This window comes from Accipiter gentilis, chromosome 3 (genome assembly GCF_929443795.1).
Source record: "Accipiter gentilis chromosome 3, bAccGen1.1, whole genome shotgun sequence".
NCBI lineage: Eukaryota > Metazoa > Chordata > Aves > Accipitriformes > Accipitridae > Astur > Astur gentilis.
Genome location: NC_064882.1, coordinates 11,972,819 through 12,000,650, shown reverse-complemented (window position 1 = coordinate 12,000,650; position 27,832 = coordinate 11,972,819). Strand labels below are relative to the sequence as shown.

At 42.9% G+C, this 27,832-nt stretch overlaps 1 protein-coding gene across 2 annotated transcripts in view; it reads right to left on the bottom strand.

The window, feature by feature from the left end:
* STOX2 (storkhead box 2) overlaps positions 1–27,832 on the bottom strand; it is a 147,004-nt gene that overhangs the window by 61,234 nt on the left and 57,938 nt on the right. Inside the window, exon 1 of one of the 2 annotated variants that reach the window (XM_049796751.1) lies at positions 12,037–12,503. The exons of the other annotated variant lie outside the window; for it this stretch is intronic. Coding sequence (XP_049652708.1) covers positions 12,037–12,202 — 166 coding nt within the window. The 5' untranslated portion in view covers positions 12,203–12,503. Of the gene's footprint in view, positions 1–12,036; positions 12,504–27,832 lie in introns of those variants that run through there. 2 annotated transcript variants of the gene reach the window in all.

Here is a 27,832-nt window from a genome sequence, read left to right as displayed (position 1 = left end):
GAGGAACTAAGGGAATAAAACTAAGTGAAAGAAGGAATAAGTGGAATTGCAGAAATAATTAACAAATGCTTCTTTCATGACTTCAGAAGAGAATGTGTGATGACTTGAATACTATTAATATCCCAGTTACAGGAATCTGGAATTTGTGTGTTGTATTTGTAGAGAGGGGATTGATGTTGCCTCTTGACCTGACAGCTGATCTGCTGCTCTTCCACCACCAAAAATACCAAGAGCCTTAAAACCTTCTTCACATGTGCGTATATTCCTCATTAGTGAGAAATGCTGCAAAACAGGACAGGATGAGACCTAATACAAGTTTAGTACTGATAATGCACACAACTCAGGATGGCCACAGGACAGCTCCTCATACACAAGGTGAGAAGTTGTAACTCCCCTAACATTCCCACAGGTACCACAGAGTATACCTGCAAGAGAAACCTGTTGAGGATTGCTAAACAAACCACATTGCCTGAACCAGCCGGAGGTGGGGAAGCACTACATGCACTCGCTCTCTTCTTCCACTTCCCTGGGCACCTGTTGGTGGTCATAGTTGGACACGGCAGAGTGGGCAAGACAGACCTGGGTCTAAACTGGCACAGCCACTCTTGGGTTCTCACTTGTGGTAAAAAAAGAAAAATTTTCCACACTCCTTCCAGCTCTTGCTGGAAAGCCATCATCCAAAACTGTCATTTCATGGCAATGTATACCACAGCAGTTTTTAGATTTTTTTTTTTCTCCTTGCTGGTCCCCCATAACAAAACAGCCCTCGCAATGTTATGCACAGCAATCACATACACAACATCCATTTAGGATTACAAAACACAGGTCAAATCCTCTGACCTGAAAAGTTGGGTTTGAAGCTAATTTGCTACCAGAGATAAAATGACACTTCCCAAGGGCAGCTGCACTGCCAGACAATTTTGCCACACCTGGTATTGACAGAGCTTGCTTTGACACCAGCCCATGAGTAAAATCCAACATCAACATCATTTTGTATGCTTCCTCATTGCTTGAAATATACCATCCTATTCAATTGCCCCATTAACTAGTGAATGAATTATGATGACACAGGGAGGTAAAGTTTTTTTCACAACTTTTTTAACTTACCTTTTCACGATTTAACTGTAAATGCAAGCTACAGTGAAACACTCATTTTACTTTAGCACATTTCTTGTAGATGTGAAAAAGAGAACTCTGTTAGGATAAAAAGGGATAACCATAAAAAGCTGAATGCACTGTACTGCTGCATGCCTATTGCTCTATTTGGAACAATCAGCACTGTGATGAAAACAGAATGACATTATTACCTGGTAGGCAGAAAAAAGTTGTATCAATTATTAGCCTTTGAAATGAGCTCAGAGACATGCAAGTGAAGGAGCGATGGTCCTGATTTAAATCCAGCAAGTTAAATGACTTAAATTGAAATCTAAGGGTGAGCTGGGGAAGCATACTTCTTGTGGCCAAGATGCAAGAACACAAGCCTGCTCTGGCAGAACAGCAGCTCTGCCCACGACTCCTCTTTTTGTTCGTTGCCATCACACCCACCCTTGTTTCTGGTAAGCTTGCCCCAGTTTCTCTAGCTGTCCAAACTATGGCCCTTATTCAAAAGCAGACTTCAATTAAAAGGGAGCATTACTCAGCAGTTACAGCTACGCTCTCCTCAGCCTTTCCAATTCCCTGATGGAAATTGGGGAATAAGCAAACAACAGGGGCAAGAGAGATGGGTATGTGTATCACTCTGGGAAGCAGCACTGCTGGAATTAAGGTTCTCTACCTGAAAAGTCAACCAAAAATTTGTGCGCTTTTCCCACTAAAGGACAGAATCGGGCCCTTGAGGACTTAGCATGCATTCTCATGTATAACCATTAGCACACACACACAGAGCACAGGTTTGCAACATATAAAATTTAATAAACTTATATAAACTATGCTTTTCTGTGCTGCACAAGGCAAAATAGCAGACCATGTATCTGATGAAAAACTATTGCACATGGCTCTAAAATAAACAATACCTTACACGGCTACTCCACCCTCTTGTGAAAAGAGGTAGTTAAGAACATGTTTTTTAAAATGAGGTTTCCAAAAGATGCCTTAATTCTACACTCATGGTTACCGGAGAACATTTCTGCAATTAAAATAATTATACAGACCGAACCTAAGACTGACTCAAAGGAAAACACCTTGTGATTTTAGGAAGAAAAAAAAAATTTAAAAAATTCTGCAAAATTTTCATTCATGGCTATATCTCTTTCCAGAAAGATTCTAAAGAGCTGTTCAGAAGCTGAGACTTCATTAGAGCTAGCTGGAAAAAAATGTAGAAACCCATTTTTTGCTTCTGTGTTCTTTGAATATATTCCAACCAGATCCATTCTTATGTAGATATCCCACGCAAATACGATTTCAAGATTTCACTCCTAAAATTCAATGCCTATGGAAGGACGCTTGTCACATACAGAAGCCCAAATGATTTTCACTAAGCCCTGGTCTCACAGTACTTCCATACAATGATCCTATTGACTAAGTGTACACAAACATACATACCACTCCCCATAATTTCCCTGAGAATTTTTCACAATTTCCATTACAAACCAATATAATATGTACAATTGTAAAACATTTGTATGTAAAGAGCAAGAAAGTAACTACATCTATCCACAATGAAAGCAGAGACTAAAGACCTAGGAACATATTACAAACCCCGAAATATGGATTTCCTTTCTTCGTAAGTTTGGACTGGACTACTGCAAAGGGAGGAAGTCAGCGTGTGGACTAACTGCAGTGAGCCATGCTGCTCCCACCTGTGATCCTGTCTCTGCACCATTAAACCCGCCCCAAAGTTAACACCAGAGGCTAAGGGACCACTTGGACCTTGGGTGAACTTCCCACGGCCAGTGGTATCTGCCCTCTGTCTCTCAAAAGACACGTGCTGCAGACATGCCCAATTTACGCGTGGGGGTTGCAGCTGTCTCAAACTTAATGTTAAAGCCAATAAAACTTTTCCTCTGAAATTTTTGTTCCCTCTATTCACCCAGCCAGCCATGCAGCATTTACTCCTAAAAGCACACAAATCTTAAGAAAACCTTGTAAAAAATATTTCCGTTTCACCCTGTTTAAAAAAATATTTAGTTTAAGGTTTACGTGTAGTAAAACAAGGTCACTGTTTGATCCAAGAATGTAAATTCTCAGGAGGGCAGAATTTAGAACATCCTGTGAAAATGAAGAACGGTACTTTGCTCTAAAACACTGTGAAAATTTAAGAGGCAAAGTACCACAATGAAATTTAGTACATCATCTTTACTGCCTTATAAGATAAACAGTCCAATTTACGGCATTTAAAACATTATCACATATGGTCAGAAGTTCATCTTCTGACACTAGGTCACAGGTCATCAACAGGAAATTCATAGGAAAATATGGAGGAAATTAAAAGAACACAAATGGGCAAGAAAACTAGCTTATATAATCTAGGTTCTCCCAGTACAGCTTCCTGTGTTATGATGAACTCGGCTTTCATACTGAACTTTGCCTTTTCCAGGCCACATTAAGTAAGTATTTCTGAATTGTCTATTATACTCTTCGGGCCTCAAAATGTTGAGGTCAAATTCACTACAAAGGCCTATTCATTTTTTTTTTTTTTATTTAGATAATACAGCTGCGAAAGAAAATAGTAGCTGGCAAAGGTGTTTTGAGATCACTAAATGCAGATTTCTACTCACTTTCGGCACCTCAAGAATGGGTGTGCGAGATTCTTCATGGACATGCATACCGCACTGAGGACAGTACCCAAACTCTAGAAGGGATTCTCGTATTGCTTCAGTTCCAGCATCCCAGACAAACTGCAGCTGCATTCTCCATCACATTTGGAAAGATGACGATTAGTGTCCAGGAGACCGTTCTACTCTACTGTTAGACATACTTTTCAAAACAAACCCCCTGGTCTACAAGGCATAAGGAAGAGAGAGGGCTACAGTTCATCTAGGCTATCTGGACAACTCTTGTAAAGAAAAACTGCTAAACAGAAGCAGTTACTGCATAATTGTTTCAGCTGAAAGCTAAAGTATGCAGTGTACTGCCTAGCCACCAATACCTCTAATGGATCACAGAGAAACAAAAGTTAGGAGTAACTTTACATGACAGATACAAAATGAAAGACTTGCAAGACACCTCTGCTGTTTCTCTTCTTGCGACTTTCATTAAATGAAAAGACCTAGTCGAAATACAACCAACTTCTCATTCACAACACCTGAAATCCTTGTGCAATACACAGGCCGTCCCTACCCTCAAGAAGCATAGGTCCACATATAAGTCCACAAATTAAAAGCAGTTCCTCAAATATATTGTTCATTCATCCTCTTTTGTCTTATGCTTTCACACTGTATCAGATCCAATAAAACCGTCAAGATCTGTTTTTTCAACAACAAAACTTGAGATTTCTAATGAATCATGCATATGTAGCTATCTCCTGCAGACAGCATTTCCCACTAAGTAACAAGAACCACTCCTATACTTTAAAAATTATAGGAATCACATGATCTACAATTTGATAAAAAACAACTATCTTTGGGTTGTGAGGAGTTGGTTGACAAGGTAGAAGTGATAACAGTACTGAATAACACATCATTTACTGCTGCTATTATAAGCAGGCCTTCTTTTTCAGCTTGCAGGAAGGTGAGATGGAAAATTCTTATGAACACAATGGCATCCAAAGGTTTGTCTGAACACAGGATTCCAGCTGCGGAATGAGGACTGCTCTGTTCACACTGGTTTTGGATGTTCACTCTTACCCACCGTTACCAATTCAAGGCCTGGGTTGAGATAGGACATTTTTTGTGATTGGCAATATTCCAGTACAAAATAAAGGAGACACTTCTCCTACTGAACAGATTACAATATAAGCATAGGGAACTGCAGAAACAGTTGAAGTGCCCAGGAAAACAAAGGTGACCATTGACACAACTGGGAACACCTTCCTCACCTCCTGACTTTCAAACCCAGTGATTTTAATCTTTCTTTGGAGGAAGGAAAAGGGAAACTTGCTATCCTTTTTATAATGAATTCAAGCCTGTTGAAAATCAAATTTTCTTGTTTCGGTTACCTTTTGCAGACTGCTTAAAAGCTGCCAACAGAGCCCAGGGTTCTGTCTAAACTAGACTGCTCTACCCATTCCATCACGCTGCATGTGCAAATATGCTTCCTGTAAAGCCAGGTCTTCCCCCCCCCCCCCCGTCTATTTGAGCAAGATAATTCCAGCACCTATATGTCATCCAACAGTGAGATACAAAACAGCATCAGTAGAGCAAGCCAACTCGATAAATGTGCTGAAAAAAAGCAAGCCAGTAGCTATAAACAACTTTCATACCCCTCATTGCTAGAGGCAGTCAATTGGGAGCAACAACTGCTTGGTTTGGGAGAGTTTTGCAGCTTCAATACTCAAGCATTTTCCCTAGGCCTACCCTGGTTGCCACTGGCCTTGACACCAAAAATTATTGCAAGGACAAGTACAGAAACTCACAGTTCCTTGAGACTTTTAGAGAAGCTTTTAGCCCTCATTTCGTCTTTCTGTCCTCATATTTAATCTACCTAGAAAAAAAAAGACCTATAACTGAATACGTTCTGGTTAAGTTCAGGCAATCAGGTCTCAGTTCCAATGGTTACCACTCCCTTTCCTTTTTCTGGTGAAAATTAAACCGAATAGTTAGGCAGAATTGCATACAGTATTCATTAGACACTTCTTACAAAGGGCAACCCATATTTCTAGGCTCAGATTTATATCTACTCCACCAAACCCACCAGATATCCAGCTCTGGTAATTTAATGGTAGCTTTATAATTTAAAATAATGTAATGTATCATGCCTTTCAAGCAAAAAAAACCCCCACAATTAATATTGTATTATTTAGCGATTCTGAAGTTCTGAATTAGCTGACAATTTTTGATCATGGCTTTAATATTGTCTGGCCTCTTCCAACCAGGTAAAAACATGCTCAGGAGGAGTCAAGAGTAATTGTATCCCGAATTTTTTTCAGCACTGCTTTATTTGAATCACAGCCCAGTTTAGGTGATAGCATGATTTGGTTTTAATGCTGTTCACAGAGATATTCTACAATCTGCTACAGTTTATGAAGCAGAGTCACCTAAGGAAGCTCCCCAGAATACTGAAAAGAAACCCCCTATTTTTGGAGGATTTCTACAACGTGCTTAGCAAAATATCATTTTTTTGGTCTTCATACCTAATTGTACTTACAACTCTTTAAACTGTGCAAAGAATGTTACAAAGATGGTAGTTTACTCTGGGATGAACTCTCCTGCATACAAATGAAGGCCTATTGTTGCTCACAACTGAGCAGGTCACTAGGCTAAACCAAGGTGATCTGCAAAATCCTCACATTTCAGCCTCCTCCAACAAGTAATGCATTTTGCAAAGATGTGGCTGCTATTCAATTCCAAAATGGCAAGATATTCAACACCCTTCAGGTTTATCAAATGTTGCCAACAAAGACAGAGTTTCTACGCCTGTGAGAGACTGGGAGCTATTTGTGATGAATCAGTACTGTGTTTCTTCTGAACCCTTGTCTATACTTGAAAGAGGAGCATCCTGTATCTTCAGTAGGCTACCACCATGTCTGGTGTGCATATAACAAATTACTTCAATCACGGGACTACTGGAAAACACACCTAGAAGTGTATTCAGATTCAGACTGACACCCTTTCGTGACCTGATCCCAGAGCACCTCGATGCACACCAGCCCGGCCAAAGGTCCAAGCAAACCAGCAGAGAAAACGCAGGGACTTTGAATGCAAGTAGCGACAGAGGCCGGGGAGGAAAAATAACCCGAAACTTAGCCCTGCAGGGATGAGTGCTTTGAACTGAGATAGAAACATGAACAGGTCTAGGTAAGATAGGCACACACACAGACTTCTGTTTCTTTCCTATATTCATTCCGCAGCTTGGTCTAAAGGTGAAGTCTTGGATAAGCGGAAAATCTCTTGGTATCTGGGGGGAAAGGACGAGGTGTGGAGACAGTGGTGTAACACACAGGCATGGGCACAGCCCTGTATGTGAGTTAATACTGCACAGGTAACCAGCCACAGGAGTGAAAACCAGGGTTCTACAGAAGGAGAAGAAGATTGCCTTTTGTATTCTTTTAGGCTTCTTTAGAATGTTTTTTGTATTCATTCAGGGGGAAATGAGCTACAAATTGTGCAAGAATGACTGGTCTATGAATTTGGACCAAGCTTATGGTCTGAAGACAGAGCACACTTAGACCCCCTCCCCTGATCAGGATGCAGTAGAAGTTCCTATTTCTCCGTCAGGGTAAGTGGATGCTGCAGAGGCCAACATGGAATGGAAGGCACAGCAAGCCCAGGAGCAACTTTCCAAGCAATAAGGCAAGCATAGCCTCTGAAGCAACTGAACAGAGTGACCCACTTGGGGTTCACCAGGTCAGCACAGACTGAAGCAAAGGAGACGGAGCAGGAGCCAAGAAGCGAAGGTAGCCCTGCTAGGCATTGACACCTTACACGGTCTCAGTTTTTACTGTCCCATTAACGGGTCTGGTCTAAGACAGCCTAAAGCTACTCAGAATTCAGAGAGGCACATAGATCAAATTACTGTGAAGCAGACAAATTGGAAGGTGTTTCTTAATACCACACTGAGAGAAAAAGAAGGTGATGCAATACTGATTATTCCGTTAAATATTAATCACAACACAGCTACTTTCAAGCTAGAACGTATTCCTTTGGATAACTGAATTAAGGGACAGGAGAACTGAATGAGCTTCAAGGCTTTGTACGTATCTGTCATTTCTCAATTACATTAAACTGAGTTCTTCAGACCACGGATGGTTATCTCCAAATATTAGTTTTTGTTAAAGTTACAGGTTCAAGCTTAAAAAAAAAAAAAAAAATAATAATACTCAGGACTTTCGGATTTGCTCAAATGACTCCCAAGATCCTTCTTACTGTTCAAGGAGGCTGAAGAGGCAGTCCTAGACCTTCCATCACATATCCTTGAAACAGAGAACGAGGATATCTTTTCCTCCTACAAATTTTAATTCACACAGATGCCATCAGTTGGATAGCAGTGTTACACACTTCTCTCCTTTCCCTTCCGCTTCAACCTGGTCATTAGACTCCCGTAACAGTAGGGCAACACCGAGACTGAATTTTACCCTTCAACTTTGGAGCACTGAAACCTCTGCAGGGAAATTTTATAGCAAAGAGCAATAAAGTAATTGCAAATTCTTCAGAAGGTAATCTTCAAATAAGCATGCTCTGGAATTAATTAGTTTTTACTGTTGCAGAAAGCTCTTCAGACATTCCTTCATGCTGCATGTGCTAGACTGTTACCCTACACCACCCCCATCTCCAGCTGACACATTACCTCCAACACCAAGATCTTCAATTACAGTAGCTCAAGAAAGGCTGCGGAAAAAAATAGTTCTTTCCAGAGTGCTACTCAGTTCTGGTAACATTTAATGTCTCAGTCAACCACAGGGTGCAGTTCTTCTCTCCGCTAAAACAAAATCCAGGATTTGCCTTTGTTATTTAGGAGGGAAAAAAAGAAAAAAAAGCAAGAAGCTTTTACATTTCAAAAGCTATACATATTACTTCGTGTGACCGTTTGGAGCCCTCCTAAGTTTCAGTAAGTTTTATCCTGCTTGGCAGTTTCATACTATTTCTTTATTTTCCCTTCAATTAAGCAGCAATCTATCAAAAACTTCAAGTACATTTCCCCTTTTTCAGTAATGTGTATGAATTTTATTGGATTCAAACTCTTCAACATCTCTTTTCACGCAAGGTCAAAGCTCTACATTGTTGCAGTTTTCTTTTTCAGTGTTTTTTTCTCCAAGTCAGTCCTCCACTGGGAAATTAATATTCCGCATGAACAATGAACTCCTTGCATGGCCTTTGAACCTAGTGGTTGCTAGGAGGCCTAAAGAAACCCTGGAGTACAGCCGATTTAATAGCATGTATCAAGAGATTATTCAGCAGTAAAAATGTGTGATTTTCTAAACTCCCCAGGTTTTTTTCCTTCTTACTTCCATCTCCCTTCATCTGTCAAACAATCTTTAAATTTCAGATGAATTGCATCGGCATCAATTTTCTGTAATTACAGGCAGTTTGTTCCCCAAGTATTGAAAATGTGACTGCCAGCCACCAATGCTGCTTCTAATCAAACTGGTCCTTACTCAGTTTTATTGAAAAGGCTCCTTAAAATCGGGTGTGCTTCACCACTCTTGCATGAGGTTTGCGCTTCCATTATAAACACAGTTCTGCTTAGAGACTGTATTTTCCCCAGATAAAACACCACAGCATTGACTGCAACACCATTACTCAGTATTTCTCTGTGCTGAAAGAAATATATATACAATTCTCCATGCACCATTCAGGCATACTCGAATATTAACGTTTCAAGCTTTTTAGCATCTTCTTGAAGGCCATTTGACTGTCTGCTTTTTCATATTTCCGTAAGCGGAGTAATTGAGGCAAAACCCCAAGGTTTCTTTCCCACTCTCCACCTCCATCCCAAACAATGCGGCATTTAATTAAAAGAGAACCACAACAATGCTAATGGCGATGAGGTTAAATGGCTGGGATAAACAGAATGCAGCCCTCTGAAAAGCCCATGTGTTTTGGGACACTTTCTCCCCTACCACGTTCTGCGTGACAAAGAACGTGTTTGTATTCTTGAACCCCACAACTTTTATTCCAGAGGACATCCTATAGATTTCTTGCAAGGAAGTGAGTTTCCTTCAAATAGTGAGAAATGTTTAGATACAGTAGCCATTCCTCCCAAAACTAATATTTGGAAAGGCAGCAGACAAGGATCCTTTAAAAATAAATGAATGTGAAAACTATCCATCAAGAGAACAATTGCATTTCCAGCTAAAAGCCTACTAACTTGTTGTTTTGGTTTAAAAAAAAAAAAAAAATGCTGATTTTAATTTTCAATGTATTCTCCCTCCAACAACTTTTGCAAATTACTCAAACTAAACATGATGTTTGTTCTTCTTCAGTTGTTGCAACTGAAATCAATGCACTGTATATTCATAAACACGGTATTCCGGGGTTCTGGAGATTACTTTAAAACATTTATAGCAGATTACAAATCTAGCCCCCCCAGCCCCCCTCAGGACACACGTATCTGCCAAAAAAATGCAGGGTGACACATCTGATTTTGCAGATTGCTGGTGTTTGACCGTCTGATTGGATTGTACCAATCCTGCCAAGATAAAGCTTTTACAGAGCCAGACTGCTTCCCTGAAGAATTAAAACCAAGCAAAAAAACACACCGCTTGGCACAAAACGTTCACGTGAGCTCCTTCTCTTTTAAATACAGGCTTCTACACTGTAAGAAAGGCCTTAAGTACCGACTTCACCAGAACTGACAGTGTATCTTACAGTGGGAATATCAGGACATTCACGCAGAACAAAAATCTTCACAGTAGGGACAGATTTGGCTTTCCAGCCACTTCCAGGTCCTGCAGCACCAATGAAACAAAATCACCCCTCCACCACCACCACCATTCTCCTCTTCTTCAGCTGTTCAAGCATAAATTATCCTTGTCATTTTCTCTCAATATGTGGCTTCCCAGGAAAGGGAAAAATCAGAGCAGCTATTGCCAAAATAGCACAATATTCTTACACAGGCAGATTTTTCAATAAAATGTGTATTATTTCCCCTGTGCTTGGGCGTTAAAGAAATAACAGTCATGAGACATTTTTAAACCATGACAAACCAATCCTGACCAAGGAGATATGTTTATTAGGGCCAGAGATAGGAAAGTGAGCACATAACTGACAACCACAATCTTTGGCTCAACCTTTGCAGCAGAAATAGGGGGGTGGGAGGTGGGGAATGGGACAGGGCACAAGACTGGAAATGTTTTCAGTAATGCATAATAAATACCTTCATTTTCTCCCTCTCCCTCTTTTTCTCATTTAAAGGAATCTGCCCACTCAACCTAAATTGAGCCTCAGAAGGAAAACGTGCCTTCATGATAAATTGGAATTTGCCATCACAGTAATGAAACGTTATGTCCGACCACCACAATAAGCAGGCAGCAGAACAACAAAGGAGGTTTCCAGGATTTTCTGCCCCCAGCCCCCTCCCCATCAGCATTTTCCCAAGTCTTCTTTCGGGTGTTTGTGAAATGTCTGAATTCTAAGGCCATTAAGATGCGTTTCAGGATGGAGCAGCTTCCACGAACAGTACTGAGGCTTTCCAAAATTGCACCAGCACTCCGTCGGAGGCCAAGCCTCTCCCCAGTGCCTGCCTTTCCCTGCGCTGTTTTTTGTTTTGTTTGAGCTCTCTCTTTCCCATGCACAAACATGTTGGTGCAGTGTCCATTATTTCCCTACAGCCTGCCTTGAAAGCAATCGACAAACAAATATACAGGCACGTGTGCGTTCCCCCACATACACAGGTCTGTTCTCCTTCTACACCTCAAATAACAGATCCAAATGTGTTTATAGTCATTTGCACCAAAGCGTGCTTTGCCATTGCAGAAACATGCAGCTGAAACCCAGAGAGACTGTAACAAGGCGAAAGCGTTTGCAATCACAGGTGACCCTTTTCCTTTCCAAAATGGAAAAACACGAAACCCCAACGAGTTAACTAGAGTTAACTGCATTTAAAGGGGAGCGTGTGGGGCAGCAGTAAATACCCAGCACATGCTTTCACGCACAAAAGGAGCAAAGGGCTCCATGCTCTGCGCACCCAGTCATTTTTAGCTGCCCTTCCACGACAGACGTGACCGTTTCTCTCGTACGTTTATTTCACGCCACTAATAGATTTTAAACACCATATTGTGAGGGCCCCGCTGTGAATCCTGCAGAGGTACAAAATGGTGGATGTATGCTATTTTTTTTTTTTTTTTTTTTTTTTTTTGCTGCATTATTCATAACAACTTGAGCTCCCGGTCGCAGGCTCCCCTCCGTACCCACCAACGCAGCCCTCCCGGCCAGACACACATCCCGGAGCACCGGCCTCGCAATAAAGCTCTCCCGCACGCACACAAATAACGTTACGAACCTGATGTCATGTAGCCCCGTGATGCCTGGGAAATGAAAGCCGGTGGGAAGTGTTTGTGCAGCCGGTAGTCCTTCTCGCTGCGGGACCTCATGCGGTCTGAGGCCCGGTCGGAGAAGTCGGAGCTAGGCCAGGCCCGCCGCAAGGTCGTACTCCGCGTCTTCTTCATCCTGAGGATGCCCGAGCCTAATCCTCCCGCCGCTGCATGGGTCAGGCCTTGCGGCTCGCCGGATGCGCGCTGCCTGGCATCAGCCTAGCGCGGGTACCGCCGGGGCGCAACCTGCGCGCATCTCGCCGCTACCTCTTCTAGGGCGCCAGCCGCAGGTCCCTTCCTTTTTTTTTTTTTTTCCCCTCGAATGATCCAATTTTACACACGTCCCACAATGCATTACACTTCATTTGCAATCGGTCCGGCTTACAGCTCCCAGATTCGCGTGGAGGAAAGGCACGTTATGTGGCTTCTCAGGCAAAAAACGGGGGGGTGGGGGTCGGGGGATGAGAGATGTGCAGCGTGGGAGCTCGGGGGTCCCGAACAATGGCCCGATTCAGCCCGGCCGTGCTTAGCCAACTGTGAGCCGCGACACAAAAGGCCCAAACAAACGAGGAAACCCCGCGGCCGCCGGCTGCGACCCCAACGGCGGCGCGCCCGGCGCTGGGGAGGCGGCGGCACCTCCCGGCGCGGCTGGAGGAGGAGGAGAAGGAGGAGGAGGAGGAGGAGGAGGAGGAGGAGGAGGGACGGCCCGCAGGCGCCTCTCCCGGCCGCGGGACCGGCGGAAGCAGCCGCGACTCCCCCGCCGCCGCCGCCGCCGCTCCCCTCAGGCCCGCGGCGCCCGGGCGGCCGGCAGCGGCCCGCGTCCCCCGGCAGCGTCGCGCCTCGCCATGGCCGACCCCGACCCCCGCCCGCCTGTCCCCGGGGCTGGACCGACCGCCGGCTCCGCGCTAGGGGCGGCCGGCGCGGGGGGCGAGGCCAGCGGGGAGGCCGCCGGCCGCACCGCCCGCCTGCCCGGCCCGCCCGCCGCCCTCCCTCCGCCCCGCCGCGCCGCGAGCAGCTGCTGCTGGAGCGCCGGGCGCCGCGCCGCCGCCCGGGCTCATGCTAGTCCCGGCGCGGCCTGCGGGTCCCGCCGGGCTCCGCGCTCCCCCGTGCGGCGCCGGCCGGGGCTCAGGCCGGCTCGCAGGCACCCGCGTACAAAGCCCCGTGCACCGCGGGGGGCGCGGCCCCCTCCTGCCCGCGCCCGCCCCGCCTCCTTTCCGTCCGTCCGTCCGTCCGTCCTCCCTTCCCTCCTTCCTTCCCGGCGGTGGCTCCGGCGGGGGAGGCGGGCGCCGAGCGCGGTGCGCAGCGCCGGGCACCCCGCAGCGCCGGGCTCCGGGCGCCGCCCGCGGCAGCCAATGGGGAGGGGGCGGCGGCGGCGGCGCGCACCGCCCCGAGCGGCGGGAAGGGGCGGAAGGGCAGGGCGGCCGTGGCGGCGACGCTCGCCTCGCTTCGTCTCGTCGCCGGGCCCCTTCGGGCACCGCTCGCGCCCCGGGCCGACCGGATACGGCGGAGGGAAGGGGGCCGGGAGAGGTTTGTACCCCTGGGGCATCCCTTCGTGGAGCCGGTGGGGTTCACCCCCCTCAAACATCGCTGCCTTTTTTCCCCCTCGGCACCTGAAGAGCCGCTGCGTTCCGGCTCCCCCCAGGAGGGCCTGGTCAGTCACACCACCGCCTTAAAAAAGCATTGCACCCCGCAGGGATATCCAGGACACCCACCCAGCCTACCCGCCTCGCCGGTGGGAAGGCGGTCGCCCACCCTCTCACCCCAGTGGCGCCTGCGCCCAGGGCGCCATCTTGAACTGGGCCAGGCCGCCAGGGAAGCGGGGTTTTGTGAACCCCGGTTAACCACAGCGGCAGGAGGGGACTCGGTTCCTCCTCCACGGGACAGCTTTGAGCGCGCTTGGCATCAGGTGGTGCCAGCGTTACGACTGCAACGCAGGGATTTGAAAATGCTGCCAATAAGTTACTTCTGTTCACGTTTTTATAATTATTTAACCTTTCTTAGAGTGGGTTGTGTCACGTTTCTAAGAGCGTGGAAAATCAGAGGGCTGTCATTTTGTCAGTAATTGAAATTTTTCAGTAGTGGTGAACCCGTGAAAGGATGACCGTCGGTGAATGAATTGAACATCAAAGCCAGCGGACCTTGAGACATTACCCCTTTGCTGCCTTGCTGCACAGCTTTGGGTTAATCACTTCAGTATCCACCTCAGCTCGCCTGGCTAGCCATACTACTGTGGGCAGAACACACGCCAAAGAATGATTCAGGGTTTCATATGCAGCCATCCCTCTCACATGAGTAGAAATGATGTGAATGAAACCCAGCAAGAACACTGAAAATTAAATACTATGGGGTCCTTTCTCATTCAGCCTCATCTTCCAACTGTGTGAGAAGCCAGCGGGGAATGACATGTTTCCATTGATACTTTGTATACTGGTCGCAACCAGGAAAAAGTAAGAAAGATGAGCAAAAAAAATGGCCTAGGGCTCCACTAATAAAAAATATAAGATATTTTCCATCATGCAACTTACTCATCTAGCAATTTACTCATCAACCTACGCAAAGCTTATAATAGAACATGTTTTCACCCTCAGACCAGAAAAACTGTAAGGAGAACTTCTAGAACTGTTCAACTTTTCTCATCAAAGGCTGAGGTTGGGATAAATTGGTTACCACTACCTAGCTAAGTCAAACCTAAAAAACTTACCCATTTTACCAGATGTAAAAGCAAATTAAATTCTAGCCAGGAGCATAAACTCTTATTGCACTGTCTGAAAAAGTTGAACCAACTGCGGCAGTGCATTTCCAGCTATCAAGAAGTGGTTGAATATAGCTGGCCAGCTAGCTTCAACCTACAGCTGAACTAAACTCAACCTTTCTCCTAGTCTAGACACAGACCTAAATATCAATCTGTTCCATTAAAAAAGACATGAGACAAATAGGAATAAGCAATGAGGAGGAAAAATGAGGTCAAGAAGTAGAAAGAACAAAGCAAGGCGGGGGGGGGGGGGGGAGACACAAGACCACAGTGATCCTTATGCTGGCTTTCTGCATAATTATTCCCAAATAAAAAGATTTGAGTCTAGTTCCAGAGCTATTGTAACAAGTATCGGATAAAAAGCCAAGGGATAGCTCTGCAGCTGTTGGATAAAGCGCACATATCCCAATTCTTTTTGAGTAATTTGCTGTGCAGTAATGAACCGGTGACTATCAAGTAGTTTTATTTAATTTGTACACTTGTGGGAATGGTCACGAGAGTAATACAGTACATATGATTAACACACAGTACCTTCTACTTAATCAATTGTAGGAATCAGACTGGTTCATAGTTTTGGGCACAGAGAACAGGATGCATTTTCGTTGTGTGATAATTTTAAGCAAATAATAATTTGCTCCTACAACAATGAAAAGTTATTTTCATATTAAAATGGGGGGAGGAGGGAATGAGAGGAATAAGCAATCCATCTAGCAAGGTCAACTTTCTTTTCCCAAATGTGGGGAGATTTGTTTAAAAGCAATTTTGGAGGCCTCCTCTCGGTACTGAGACATTATTCCTGTGGTCAGCTAAAACTGTATTCAGTCTTCTCACAGTTATCTTGTTTGGTTTCAGCTTAAAGTTTTCTGACATGGTATCTGAAAGAGTTCTTCTCTTTGAAGAGAGGAATTCAGAGCAAGTTTCCTCCTGCTCTTGCATTGTTTGAAGTCAAGTGTTGTTACTGGGATGAATCAAACATATAATTAAAGACCAAGTTTAAGTTTTGGCTGTTTGCTTTGGAAAAAGAGCTAGAACTGTGAATGTAATTGATTTTTTGCTTCGGTGGCCAAACTGAAATAAAATCATTTTCTTCATATGAACTGAAAGCTAAAATTTGAGGGCTATCAAAAAAACCCCACAACATTTTACTCTTAGACATTTTAAATTAGGGGTTTTTTTTAATACAAGAAAATAAATGTCTGGGTTCATACAGCTATGTTAGAGCAGGGTAGAGAAAGAAATGTTCCCAGCTACAGATGGCATCCTGCTTGGTGAACAATAGTACAGTACCCTTATAAGCACAGTTTGAAATAAATAAAAATACACTGTTTAATCCAACAGTTCTAACAGTGGCAGGGACGCCAGTTTTCTTTGGCTGAAACCACTGGGAAATTCTGCTTTAATTTACAAATATCTTTGCCTGCCTGCTACACATTGGTAAAGTTTTGCCTAATTGTAAAAAGAAGTATGGAAATAGCCTGATGGGGCTTGCTAGGAATAAGGAAAAATACTTCTTCCAAGCAGGAATTGAACTTAAGGGAATCTGATCACTTGCTATCGATGATGAAGAGGAAAGGGAGATGGTTTCAAAACTTTTTGCTGTCTTTTTTTTTTTTATTCACCCCCAGCTTTTTTTTTTTTTTTTTTTTTACTACAGAAGCTTTTTGTTGAGAATCAGATAGAGCATTTATTTTTATCATTTGGTATTTAAAGTCCAAAAGGTAACATCTCTTTCTTGAATTACTAGAGGGATAGGTGAGGCCTGGATGAATAGACCATAGAGATGTGGGGAAAAAAGTCTGAACTAAACAAAAAATAGGCATCCTGCCTCCCTCTTAACCTAACAACTCCTTATCAGGAATTGGCAACATAATAGTAGCCATTTCAAAGGCACTGATTTAACATTATGAATTTCAAAAAAGAAGCTAAGGTACATATAAGACAGTACAAAGGATTCTTATGTGTTCAAGGTTTCAGTCATAACCCTGCTTCCGTCCAAGTTCATAGGGAACCTGAAGGCTTTCAGAGAAGCAATTCAAAATCTTAGCTTCTGAAAACCTTCTGTATTATCTTTTAAAAAGTGAGAAAACAAATATTACTAAGGATCTCTATTGCATTTGATCTTCATAAACACTCACTTATTATTTGCTGAGCAGGTCTGTTCCCATTTTATAGACGGAAAATGGCAAAAAGAAAAGGACATCACTGGCCCAGAAGAGTGTAGGTAATCAGTGGCAAATACGCTTAAAATGCAAGGGTCCCAGCATCGATTTCATAGGCTTATTTTTCCTCAATTGAAAAATAAGAATTCTGTAGCAGAGTACAATATGGTGAGCTGTATATATATATTTCTCTGCATGTGTGTGTGCGTGCGTGCTTGTGCACGTGTGCATATATGGTAATTGCTCTCATGTAATGTGGTATTTCAAGTTTCAGTTGGGGCTACTTCTTTTTTCCTCCCCATGACAAACAAGTTTCCATAGTGGGAGAGAAGCAGGCTTCAGTAGCAGGGTGGGCTGGTGTTACCGCCTCAGCTTGACTGGCTTGGGCACTGACTGCATGAGGTTTTCAAACGAAATAAGCATGCAAGCCAAACACTAAAATAAAAATGGCAAAATAATAGGACACACAAGGAGGAAAGCAATCCCCCTCTTTGCTAAGACAAGCTATACCTCTAAAATCGTTGTGTCTCAAACTACGCATTCAAAGCCTGGGTTCTCCCTTACCCTGTCACTACCTTGCCTGTTGCACGTCGTCAACTGTCTGCCTTGCAGTGAGGAAATTAAAAGGGCTTTGCTTTATTACTGTCAGCTGAGCTGGTGTCTGACAAGCGCCCAACACCACCAGAAGAACCAATAATGTCAAGATACCGAGTGCTCGGCACAAAGCCTTGTGGCTTTACTCCCTGCAGGTCTATGATAAGGGTCCTTTCCTGGTCCCCAGCTTCAGAAACAAAGACTATGAATAGCGTTGGAATTACTGGGACACAAAGGAGACTTTGCCCTAACAGCAGCCACAGTCACCGGCAGCCACGTAAAACAGGGAGCAGAGAGCCATTTTGTGGCCTATGAAAACAAAACCATCAAATTCTGTAACTTTTTAAAAGGTGGAGATAGGATGCTGCAAGATGCTGGGAAGGAAATGCAGGGCCTATGAAAGTGGAAGAGGGAGAGCAGAAAGGAATAAGTAGAAAATAAAGAGGTAAAAAGCCTGTAGTACAAGCAGTTGAAAAGCAGTAAAGCAGAGGAGGGGGAAGGAAAGTTGAGTGCGAGAAGAGGTGGAAAAAATGTAATTAAGAACTTGGGGAAAACACCAAACTCAGGTATAACATCACAGGCCTTGGCAATATATGGTTTTATTAGATCTACAGCTCTGCGTAAGAGCCTTCCTGACAAAATACATTGCCTGCGTTTCTAATATTAATAAATCCATGAAGTGAGAAAATTGTCCGCTGCATAAACTCACCATTTGCATGCATGGATTCTTGTGTCTCTATATTAACAAATGTGCAGAACTCAGACTCTAAAAAAGATGTTTTTGTGCAATCCCTTACTAATTAAGGAGGTCTGGCAACAGCCTGCAACTGTCCTTGGCTGTAGGAAGCACTAGTTTTCCCTTCCAGGTCTTTGTAATCAGATATACTGGCAAGAACAAACCAGAAAACTCATGATGCAGCGCATCCTCTTTCACACCAGCCCTTAGATTTCTGACATTAACAGTATTGTCACCTCTCTCTGGTACCCACTGTTACTCAAATATGCAAGAGAAGCCAAGTACTTGTACTCTGTGCTTGTGGTCCAGGTCACAAAGTAAGGCAGCCTCTCTTGATGGATTTATTGGCAAGGGAAAAGTTGGGCTTGCTCAAACAACCCTCTCTCCTTCGAGAGAGCGTTTGAGAAACTCCACCAGAAAGGGAAAGAAAAAATCCCAAGGGCAAAGGTGTAAGTGAAAAAACTTCCAAATATAAAAAAAGGAAAATGTTTCAGAGCTTATCACAAGCAAGTCTTCAGTCTACCTCTGGAACGCTATCAGGTTGTGTTATACTATGGTAGTAATCCTGGCTTAATTACAGCACCACTTAAACCAGTTTCGGATCATATTTCTCTCACTGTTATGCTTTGGGAATGTGTGATGACAGGAATGCAGTACTGCTGCGGCACACATGCTGTAGCTCACTGATTCATTTTTCTGTGTGCTGGCTTATGCGCTGTGGTATTTATTTTAACTTGCATGACTTTTAAGAAAAACCTGCCTCTGTTATGAGAAGAAAGGCTCCCCTGTTTGTTTTTTTTATGTGAGACCTTCTGACTGCATTTGTGCTTCCTCTGCACAGAAGACAATTGATGCAGAAGGGTTTTAAATCTGGGTACCCAAACTACCTAAAAACATACCAGCGTACCAGAAGGAATACAGGCTGTAGGATACAGCCTTTGCGTTGATGCATGCTTTTCCTCTCCTATTATCACTGACTCAGGGCTGGTTAGTTAAAACGGATGGAAGCTGGGCTTGTAACTCCTCGGTGTACAAAACTAACTGGAGAGGGAAGCAAGCCATGAATCCTGCACACATTTTCACAGAGTCAAGTATTTATTAAACATCTCGCATATAATAGAGTTCAAAAACTTGGAGAAGTGGATTTACAGGAACTCAATTCATTCACTGGCTGCTCTTCCAAAGAATATAGTAGTAAAAGATGTGCCAAAAGTGTTGGCCTCAACTTTCTTGTTTTCCACTGGTGTCACATATCATTAGTACCCTGGTATTTAAGTAACATACTGATATATGGGGGCCAGCTGTACTGTAAGTTAGAAAGACAGCCTATCCTTCTGCTTTGGGAGTTGAAAAAATAGAGAGCGAGAAGTAAGTAGCCAATGTAGATCCTACCAGCAGTAAAAGCCATTACAGATTATGTTTTTAAAGACTAATTCACACATCTCTGTGTCTCTTCCCATTCCTCCACAGAGCCTGTGTTTTTGCTTTACGCTCATGTAACACCTCACAAGATTGTGAAGATGGCACCAATCATGAGCAGGCCTTGGGCTCTGCTGAAGCTCCTGGGTGCTACAGCAACAAAAACAACAAGCAGGTTCTGTGTCTCAGGTAGGTACCTTTAAAGGAAAAATCCATTGAGAAAGAAAAGGAAGCCGTTGGCTATAGCAAGTGGGCACTGTTTTGCCTGTTGCATGGATATTATGTATCAGTATATTAAACTCTAAATTCTTGTCTAGAAGAATTACTTGCCATACACAAAAGCAGGCATGTTTGCAAATGGGACAATGAACATATTTGATGGGCAATCCTAAAAACTGAAGCAGCACACCAAGGGAACTAAATCCCAGCAGCTGCTATAACTCCACAGAGCATTTGCTGAACAACCCAGTACTAAGCTCCCTCTCAAAATTCTTGCTTATACAGCTGTGCAATATAGTAGGTATGTTTTATAGATGTGTATATATATATATAGCATGTATAACAGGCAGAGATCTTAAAAACCTTAGAAAAGTTGGGAGGCCTGAAAATAGGCTGCTCCACCCTTTGCAAACAACCTCTTGTCATGAATTTACTTCCATATGTGCATGAAGCTCTGCCTATATTAAGCAGACCTTTAAAATAGTGGTTTAGCGCTGAAAATGTATGGTTCCCACCCATCAGTTTGAAAAGAATGCAAGCAAGAGACAAACCCAAGAGTGAAAAAGCACTGATTCATCACCTCACAGAAAAGTAATTCAATTACTCCTTGCATATTTTATTATAGTCTTAGAGATTCAGAGGCTGTCTCATTGGCATCTATTAGTATTTGGGCAGGAAAAAACTCTAGAGAGGAGTCATAAACAGAGTCAGAAATTAGGTGACTCAACACATGCCTGACCCAAAGGCTTCTGGAAACTCAATGCAAAACTATCTGCCTGCGTGTTCTCTGGACCAGACTGCAGTGCTGCAGAGTCAGTTTGTTCCCATGAAGGTGGTACTCTTTAGTCATTGGTTTTCAGTGGGACCCTGGAGCTTCTCTGTTCTCTTCTGATGCCACAGTAGCACCCATCAGAAGGAAGACTCCACTCCTGGGACAGCTACTCTGCCTATTCCTGGCTACCACAGCTTGCTGCCACCCTCTGCTTGGCTTTCAAAGTTCTGACAATACCCACCTGTGTGCACCCAGAGACAATTTCCCATTGCCCTGTTCAGATGAAGGTTTATGCAGGCACCACTTGCACTTGCCTCTCTGTAGAAGCTGTTCTGAGCATTTCTCCTGAGTGCAGAGATTTTTGTATTCTAGTAGAGGAACAAGAAAAAAACATTTTACAGCACTGGGTCTCAAACTTCTCCCATCACCTTGTAAGAAAAATTCTTCAGCTGGGGACTAGTGCAACAAAATAATTTTTGTCTTACTAAGTGACGGCCTACATAACAGTGCAATCTGTTAAAGCAAATGTATCAACCACAGGGAGCTCTACTACTTCTTTCTATATATCCTTCTATATTACTGGGTGGCTGTCAGTTGCTTTGTTATTAATTAATTTGTTTTTAAATACATAGAGGGATGTAAAGCCAGCAGAGTACTGTTATTGTGCAGATTTTCTGAAGGTCAGTGCAAGATCTTTCAAGTCCTCTGTGAAGCTGAGTAGAAACAGCACCCAAAGCCTCACCTTAGCAAACTGCTTCTAACATAGCACTTGAGCATCACACTGGATAGAAGAGCAGTATCTGGTGTGAATTTTTCAACCTACAAGTTTCCTACCAGAGTCAAGGCTGAGAACAAGTGAAAAGTAGATGTTGTGAAGAAAAATATCCCTTATTACAAAGGAATATAGTTGCAATAGCCAAACTGAAATAGTGAAATTAAGTAAACTAATATCAAATTAGAAAAATAGAGAAAAAATCTCTTCTAATTCTGAAAAGTATACTCCTCACTCCCACCACAAAACAGTACTTACATCCTTTAAAGCATGTGAATGGAACTGGCATAGGATAAGGTTTCTTTCAAAATGCTTTTCATATTATAATGAATTTTTGTAAGGCAGAGAGAACCACTTATACTTAAAATTTTGGAAATCTAAAAAGATCATTTTCAAAAGAAGCAAACATCGTGAGACAAGTTACATGAGTGTGACATTTCCTAGCATTACAATTCTATTTGAAAGAATCCTATACAAAATGAAGAGCTAGAAAGTCTTTAGTCTTCATTAAAACTGATCACTATTGAGCTGAACTCAATACCTACACAAGCAAACTGTAGTAAATCTTATTAGTTATGGTGCTCATCTCAGAAACTCTTGCAAGCAGTCATCATGTTTCCACACATAAAAATTTCAAGTGCTCTTTACCCCCAGCTATTCCAGGAATCAACAAATATTCAGGACAAATGTTTCTTAGGTTCTAACAGAAAGTAAAAGAAACTCCATATGCAAGTGCTCAGCAACTTGCCTTTGATCTTTTCCTTGATGGGGGAGATGTTTGGTAACCTTTCCATCTCTCAGACAGTGTAAGGTAGATCAGGCAATCTGCCTTCACAACTGGCAGATTTTGGATTTGTCAGAGCATGATGCTAGTGCCAAATTGTTTTCGACTTCCTTCCTCTGCAAAGATGGATCTTACTATTACCCCAGCTGATGGAACCAAAACAAAATAAACAGACATCCAGGACTGAAACAATGATAGACTATCTGAGAAGGCATTTAAGTGCCCTCAGTTGTCCAAGGAGTTAAAAGTTATAAAAAGAAGTACTTCTTTTTATTGCCCATATCCCCGTGTCATTGCTGTGGTACTTAAAAAAACACAAACCCTATGGATTTCTACCCACCACATAGTAATTACTGAAATAACAAAGAATTGGAAAAAAGTAGTTTCAAAGCCTGATGCTATTACTGAGCTACCAATGAAAAAACTCTCACTAACACCCCTTAAGTCTATCCTCCTGCACTCCTAATCTGAACACAAAAGGTTGGGTTTAAACAGCTACCCCCCCCCCCACCCCACCCCAGGATTAAAACCGCCTGCAGTTTTCAGCTTCAGGCCAGCAATGACAATACTTTAAATCCTTGGCTACTGGCTTCATGAAGACACAGCCTACAGACAGTCCCCCAAAGTTCTTTGAAATGTTAAATACAAAACAGGAGGAGGTCATAAAGAAAATACTCCTTATAAAAGGAATGGATATCATACGCAGGCTTTTCAAATACGTTTCTTAGTTGCTTTGCTTTCAGCCACTGTATTCTCAATCCTGCATTGTCTGAAGCTTTTGAAATAAAATTCAGGAATGAAATGAAAAACACAAATTAGTGCTGTAAACAGCTGCCAATATCTGCATGTGTTACCTTTTAGCTCTCATAAATCTCTTCAATGTACAGTGTATCCTACTTCTTATCTGCAAAGACTAATTATTTACCTAATAAATGGTCCTACAGCAATTATCAAAAACCCAGCCACTTAAAAGTAACATACAGGTTTTACTGCATAATCTTCTGCAGCATCTGCCCAATTATTTCAATAGAAGCCAGTGTGGTTCCCTGCTGCACTGGAAATCCAGCTATCTTTCTGCCAAGAGCCTTCCAGTGCACACAAAAGGATCGAGGATTGTGAGACCTGTTTTATCCCCTCTTATCCCATAAACTAACAAGCCTTTTGTCTGCTGCAATTTTTCTTGACAAATACAGGTAATTACTGTATTTGCAGGAGGATGGGATTTTCAAGGTAGATTAAAAAAAAAAAAAATTAGTTTAGCATACCAGCTTCGCCAAGAAGCACTTGTCAGCTTAAACTATGCGAGAGTTGCAGGACAGGGGAGCAGGCAGACACAAAGGTGCCCTGCCACTGACATAGGCCCCAGGTGGAAGTGATGAGCTTTGTCGTTCAAAACTGTTGGTCAGTGGTCAAGTTTTCCCGTCCACTTGCATTCCCCTGGGGGTAAACGGGGCGGTAGGAGTTTTATTTCTGGCCCCTGCCCCACCCTGAACACCCAATGCCTCTACTTCCTCATTTGGGTGTCTTAAACTCAACGAAAAATGAGTTTTACATTCATTTTGAGGAACTTGTGTTTGGTTTGCTCGTCTCGTAAGGTCTCGCAAGGTCTCACAAGCCCTGTCCATAGTAGCTTCTGGCTAGATGCTCCACCAGACTTCCACAGAAACATCCCTGTCCAGATTTAGAGATTGTGTAGTTGAGGAGGAATGTAACCAGTTGCCACAGTGATGTCCGCAGTCTGAGGAGCCTCTGGACTTCAGTCTCATGAAAGGTACCAAGCATGAAAAATCCCTTTAATTAGATGAAGTGGTTAATGGAAGCAAGTGCTCCAGCCAGCAGCAAATGTGTGGTTAAAACACCGGTCATCCTGAAGAACCATGCTACTGCAGTTTGAAGTTATTCAAGCTGTTTAATGTTGGGTTATTTGCAAATTAGTGTAGCCCAGCCCACAGAAACTGCCACTGCTGTGACTACATGCATGTTTGACAAGCTGCTGTCCTCTGCTTCCAGACATAAGTATATTATTTGGGTACGTTCACAGGAGGGAAAGCAGAAATGTTCCAGCTACAGAAAAGGACTGAAAAGTTATAGCAAGCTCAGGAACATCACATGCTTTTGGCAAGGTGGGATGGAGGAGGATGAAAGGCAAAGGAGGGTAAGCATAAGATTTATTGTTCCTTGATGATTAAACAAGCACAGAAACTATGATTACAGATCACAGACATCTTTTATAACATGCCAGACTAGCACACAGAAGAACATGCCTCAATAATTAGTTGCACAGGCAGTATTGTCTCTACACAGTTTGAAAGAAGACAGGGTTCTTCTGAAACAGATGCCCTGCCCTGACACCCTGCTTTAGGCCAGTGAAGCAGGAGAAAGCCTTTGAAGAACAGGCACTGCTGGACATAGCCCTGGCAGGCAAAAATGCTCCTCTTATTCAATCCTCACTCTTCATGGCAGGAATCGACACAAGACAGGTAGTGGTTCTGCCTGTCTGTTGGACTCCTTACTCCTATAAAACAAGTAAGAACAAACTCCAGGTGGTTGTAACCTGCACCTAGGCTTCAGCAAAGTGTGCAGCTAGAAAAGTGTCCCTAGAGGAACCCTGGTAGGTAGGTAGTTTATTGTTAGAGGAGGTCAGGTCCACAAATCTCCTGGGAGTCAGAAGGAATGATTCACTGACACAGTTCAGGCTTGCCTTGACTCACACTGCTTGCACTATCAACTACAGTCAGTCAGCCAGGTTTGTCCAAGAGGAAAAAAAAAAAAATTCAATATGAAACAAAACTACTAGTACTCTCTGTCCTCAACTAAAGTAACCAACTACCCATTAGTTGCAAAAGAATGTTAGTGATTTGATATTAATATATTTTTTAAAAGTTATGTATTTCTGATGAGTAAGACTTCTCATCAATTTTAATGAGACATATACCACTAACATTATAAAAGTATGACTTTTTTCATAACTCTATGCTGTTAACAACTCACTTAAATAGTTAGTTCTACTTCTTGTTTTGGTGTAACCAGTTAGAGAAGTTTCCAACACATTTTACTTTTTCCATATTTAAAGAAAAAAAACCCCAAACTAAACAAGAACACTGATCTCCGAGCACAGGACTACAATAACGCAGATTCCTCTTTTAGCAAGTTGAAATGTGGAGCAGGCCATTTCGAAAGTGGTAAGATCTTGATTTGGAGGGTGTCTGAACAGATTCCTATTTATCTGCACCACTTCAGAAAACTGCATTCTCCCTGATTGCTATGCCTTGAAAATCAGTGCAAAGCCTGGCGATTTCGCAACAAACAGACCGAGAGAAAACATGACTAGAAACACATATTTCACCATATCCATCTTCTAATAACAATATTCCACCACCCCTAGAACAATTATGTAAGACATTCAAACCTTCTAACTCATAAAATAACGTTTAAGAAAAGAGACCTGAGCTTACCAACTGTGAGAAAATTCAGTGGTCAAAACAAGAACAAATTCAGAGAACATTTGGACTATCTTTGCCCTCTCAAAGAAGAAAAAGGTGACGCTACACACCTTTAATGTAAAGAACTACACAAGTCCTTTCCAAAACAGGATGCATAGCTTTAGAGTCAGTTATGGAGATGTATCGAGCAACGTGCATACAAATTACTATAGCTACTACAAGCAGAAACACCTCCCAAGTGATGGAGGCAAGTTATCGGGTTTGAATGCCCCTAAAGAAACTTAATTATGTTTACCCATGTTTGAACCTATTCCTGCACAAGGTAGGGTTCCACATTTACCGAAAAGGGTAATTACTGGTCTTAGATTAAAAATAAATAACTCCAGTAACAAAATAGTTATTCTGATGAACTGGAGAAATCCTGTTCATAATTCATGTATGAGTTCATGGTTTGCTTGACTTTTTTGGAAGTCAGCTTTTTCTTGGATATCATGATTTTCATGGTCAGAAACAAAATGTAATCACCCAAGGATGACTGCGACAACTGCGTTAGCTGAAGATGGCAAGCTGAAGCTCTCCGTCATACATTTTTGTATCCGAAAAGCAGGCAAGGAAAACAATGTCGCAGAGAGAAGCAGATGGCCAATGAGTTATCACTCTCTGTCTGATGACTTGTGTGGGCTGAACTTGTTTATTTACTCGCATATTTGCAAAAAAGAAACTTTCCTTATGTTAGCGGCAGCTACATTATATATTATGTATATATTAAATACATAGTACATACAGCTACCTACACACAACATCAAGGGATCAAGTATGTACCCTCAAATTACGTTGTGTTGTCCTACAATGACAAAAGTCACGGTTGACCCTTCTCACAGCCAGAGAGTTAAGTAACTGGTATGCCTAACACTGCAGCTCAAGAAAGGGTTAAAGGGGATCACAGACTTACAGCTGCCCTGCTCACTGGCTTGGGTATAGGACAGAAGTCGCTCAGGCCCTCCAGGGCAGGGAAGTGAGCCTGTAATTACTGGCTGTACCCTTTACACTATCCAAGAACTGCTATCACTCCCTGTTCACTACCCCCTGTCGATGCAACCCTGGTGCTAACCCTGTATGATGCATGATGAAACCACAGTCATGTGGTAGGGAAGCAAAAAACACTGTTTGTGTATCAGCGAGCCCTGCCATATGAACCATTCTTGAAAATACAGATTCTTCTTAGATCATCTCACCCCCTCTTTAGGATTGTTCTCATTATCTTCTCTTTAATTGTTCTCATTATCTTCTGGGCATGGAAAAATAATGCAGCCATTCTAAGCCCATAAAATCCAATTATGTGTAAATACAGTGTTGGGAAAAGAATTAAAATATTTCAACTGACAAATTAGCTGCTGAAAATCAGGAAAGGTGTGACCGTCTAAGTCCCCGACAATCATCAGAAAGTATTTTCTGTCTGCAGTTACAGTAATGCTACTGCCCTCAGCTATGGTTAATAACCAGCCTTACAATTGTAAAGGCCATTGGCAACCACTTCCTAGCCCATGTTTTCCAGACAAAGAACTTTTGCGTTATTTTCCCACTAGCAAAAGTTTCACTGTGTTCTTGTACTGCAACTAAAGTGAGTAAAGGATTAAAAGCAGTCAGTGTCATTTTATGTACTAGCAAGAGTCCTAAAAGTAGAGCAAGACATTTTTCAGTAGATTCTTTAAATTACCAGGATGTAAATGTGATACAGGATATGCTTATCTGTGCCCTCACAGGCCAGTATGTGCTGAAAAGATCCATGCAGGATGGCTGCATGGATCAGCTGGTTACAGATCACATTTTCACATCCATAGGTATATTACCATGGGGATGGACAGGGGAGCCTCTCTGAATAAATTAGAGCTCCAAAAAACTCCTCTTGCAATAAGTACCCTTGCAGTCCTGAGGACTTCCGCAGGACTGTGGGTACGGCAGATCCCACAGCAGCAGTCCAGAGACTGAAGCCCAGAAGAAGGAAGCAGGTACAGCGCGGGAAAGCCAGGCTCCAAGCAGGAACACTCACATCTGACCCATCAACATCTGGTGCAAGACAGCCCGGTGCTCTATGTGGTGCAGCATCTGAGTCTT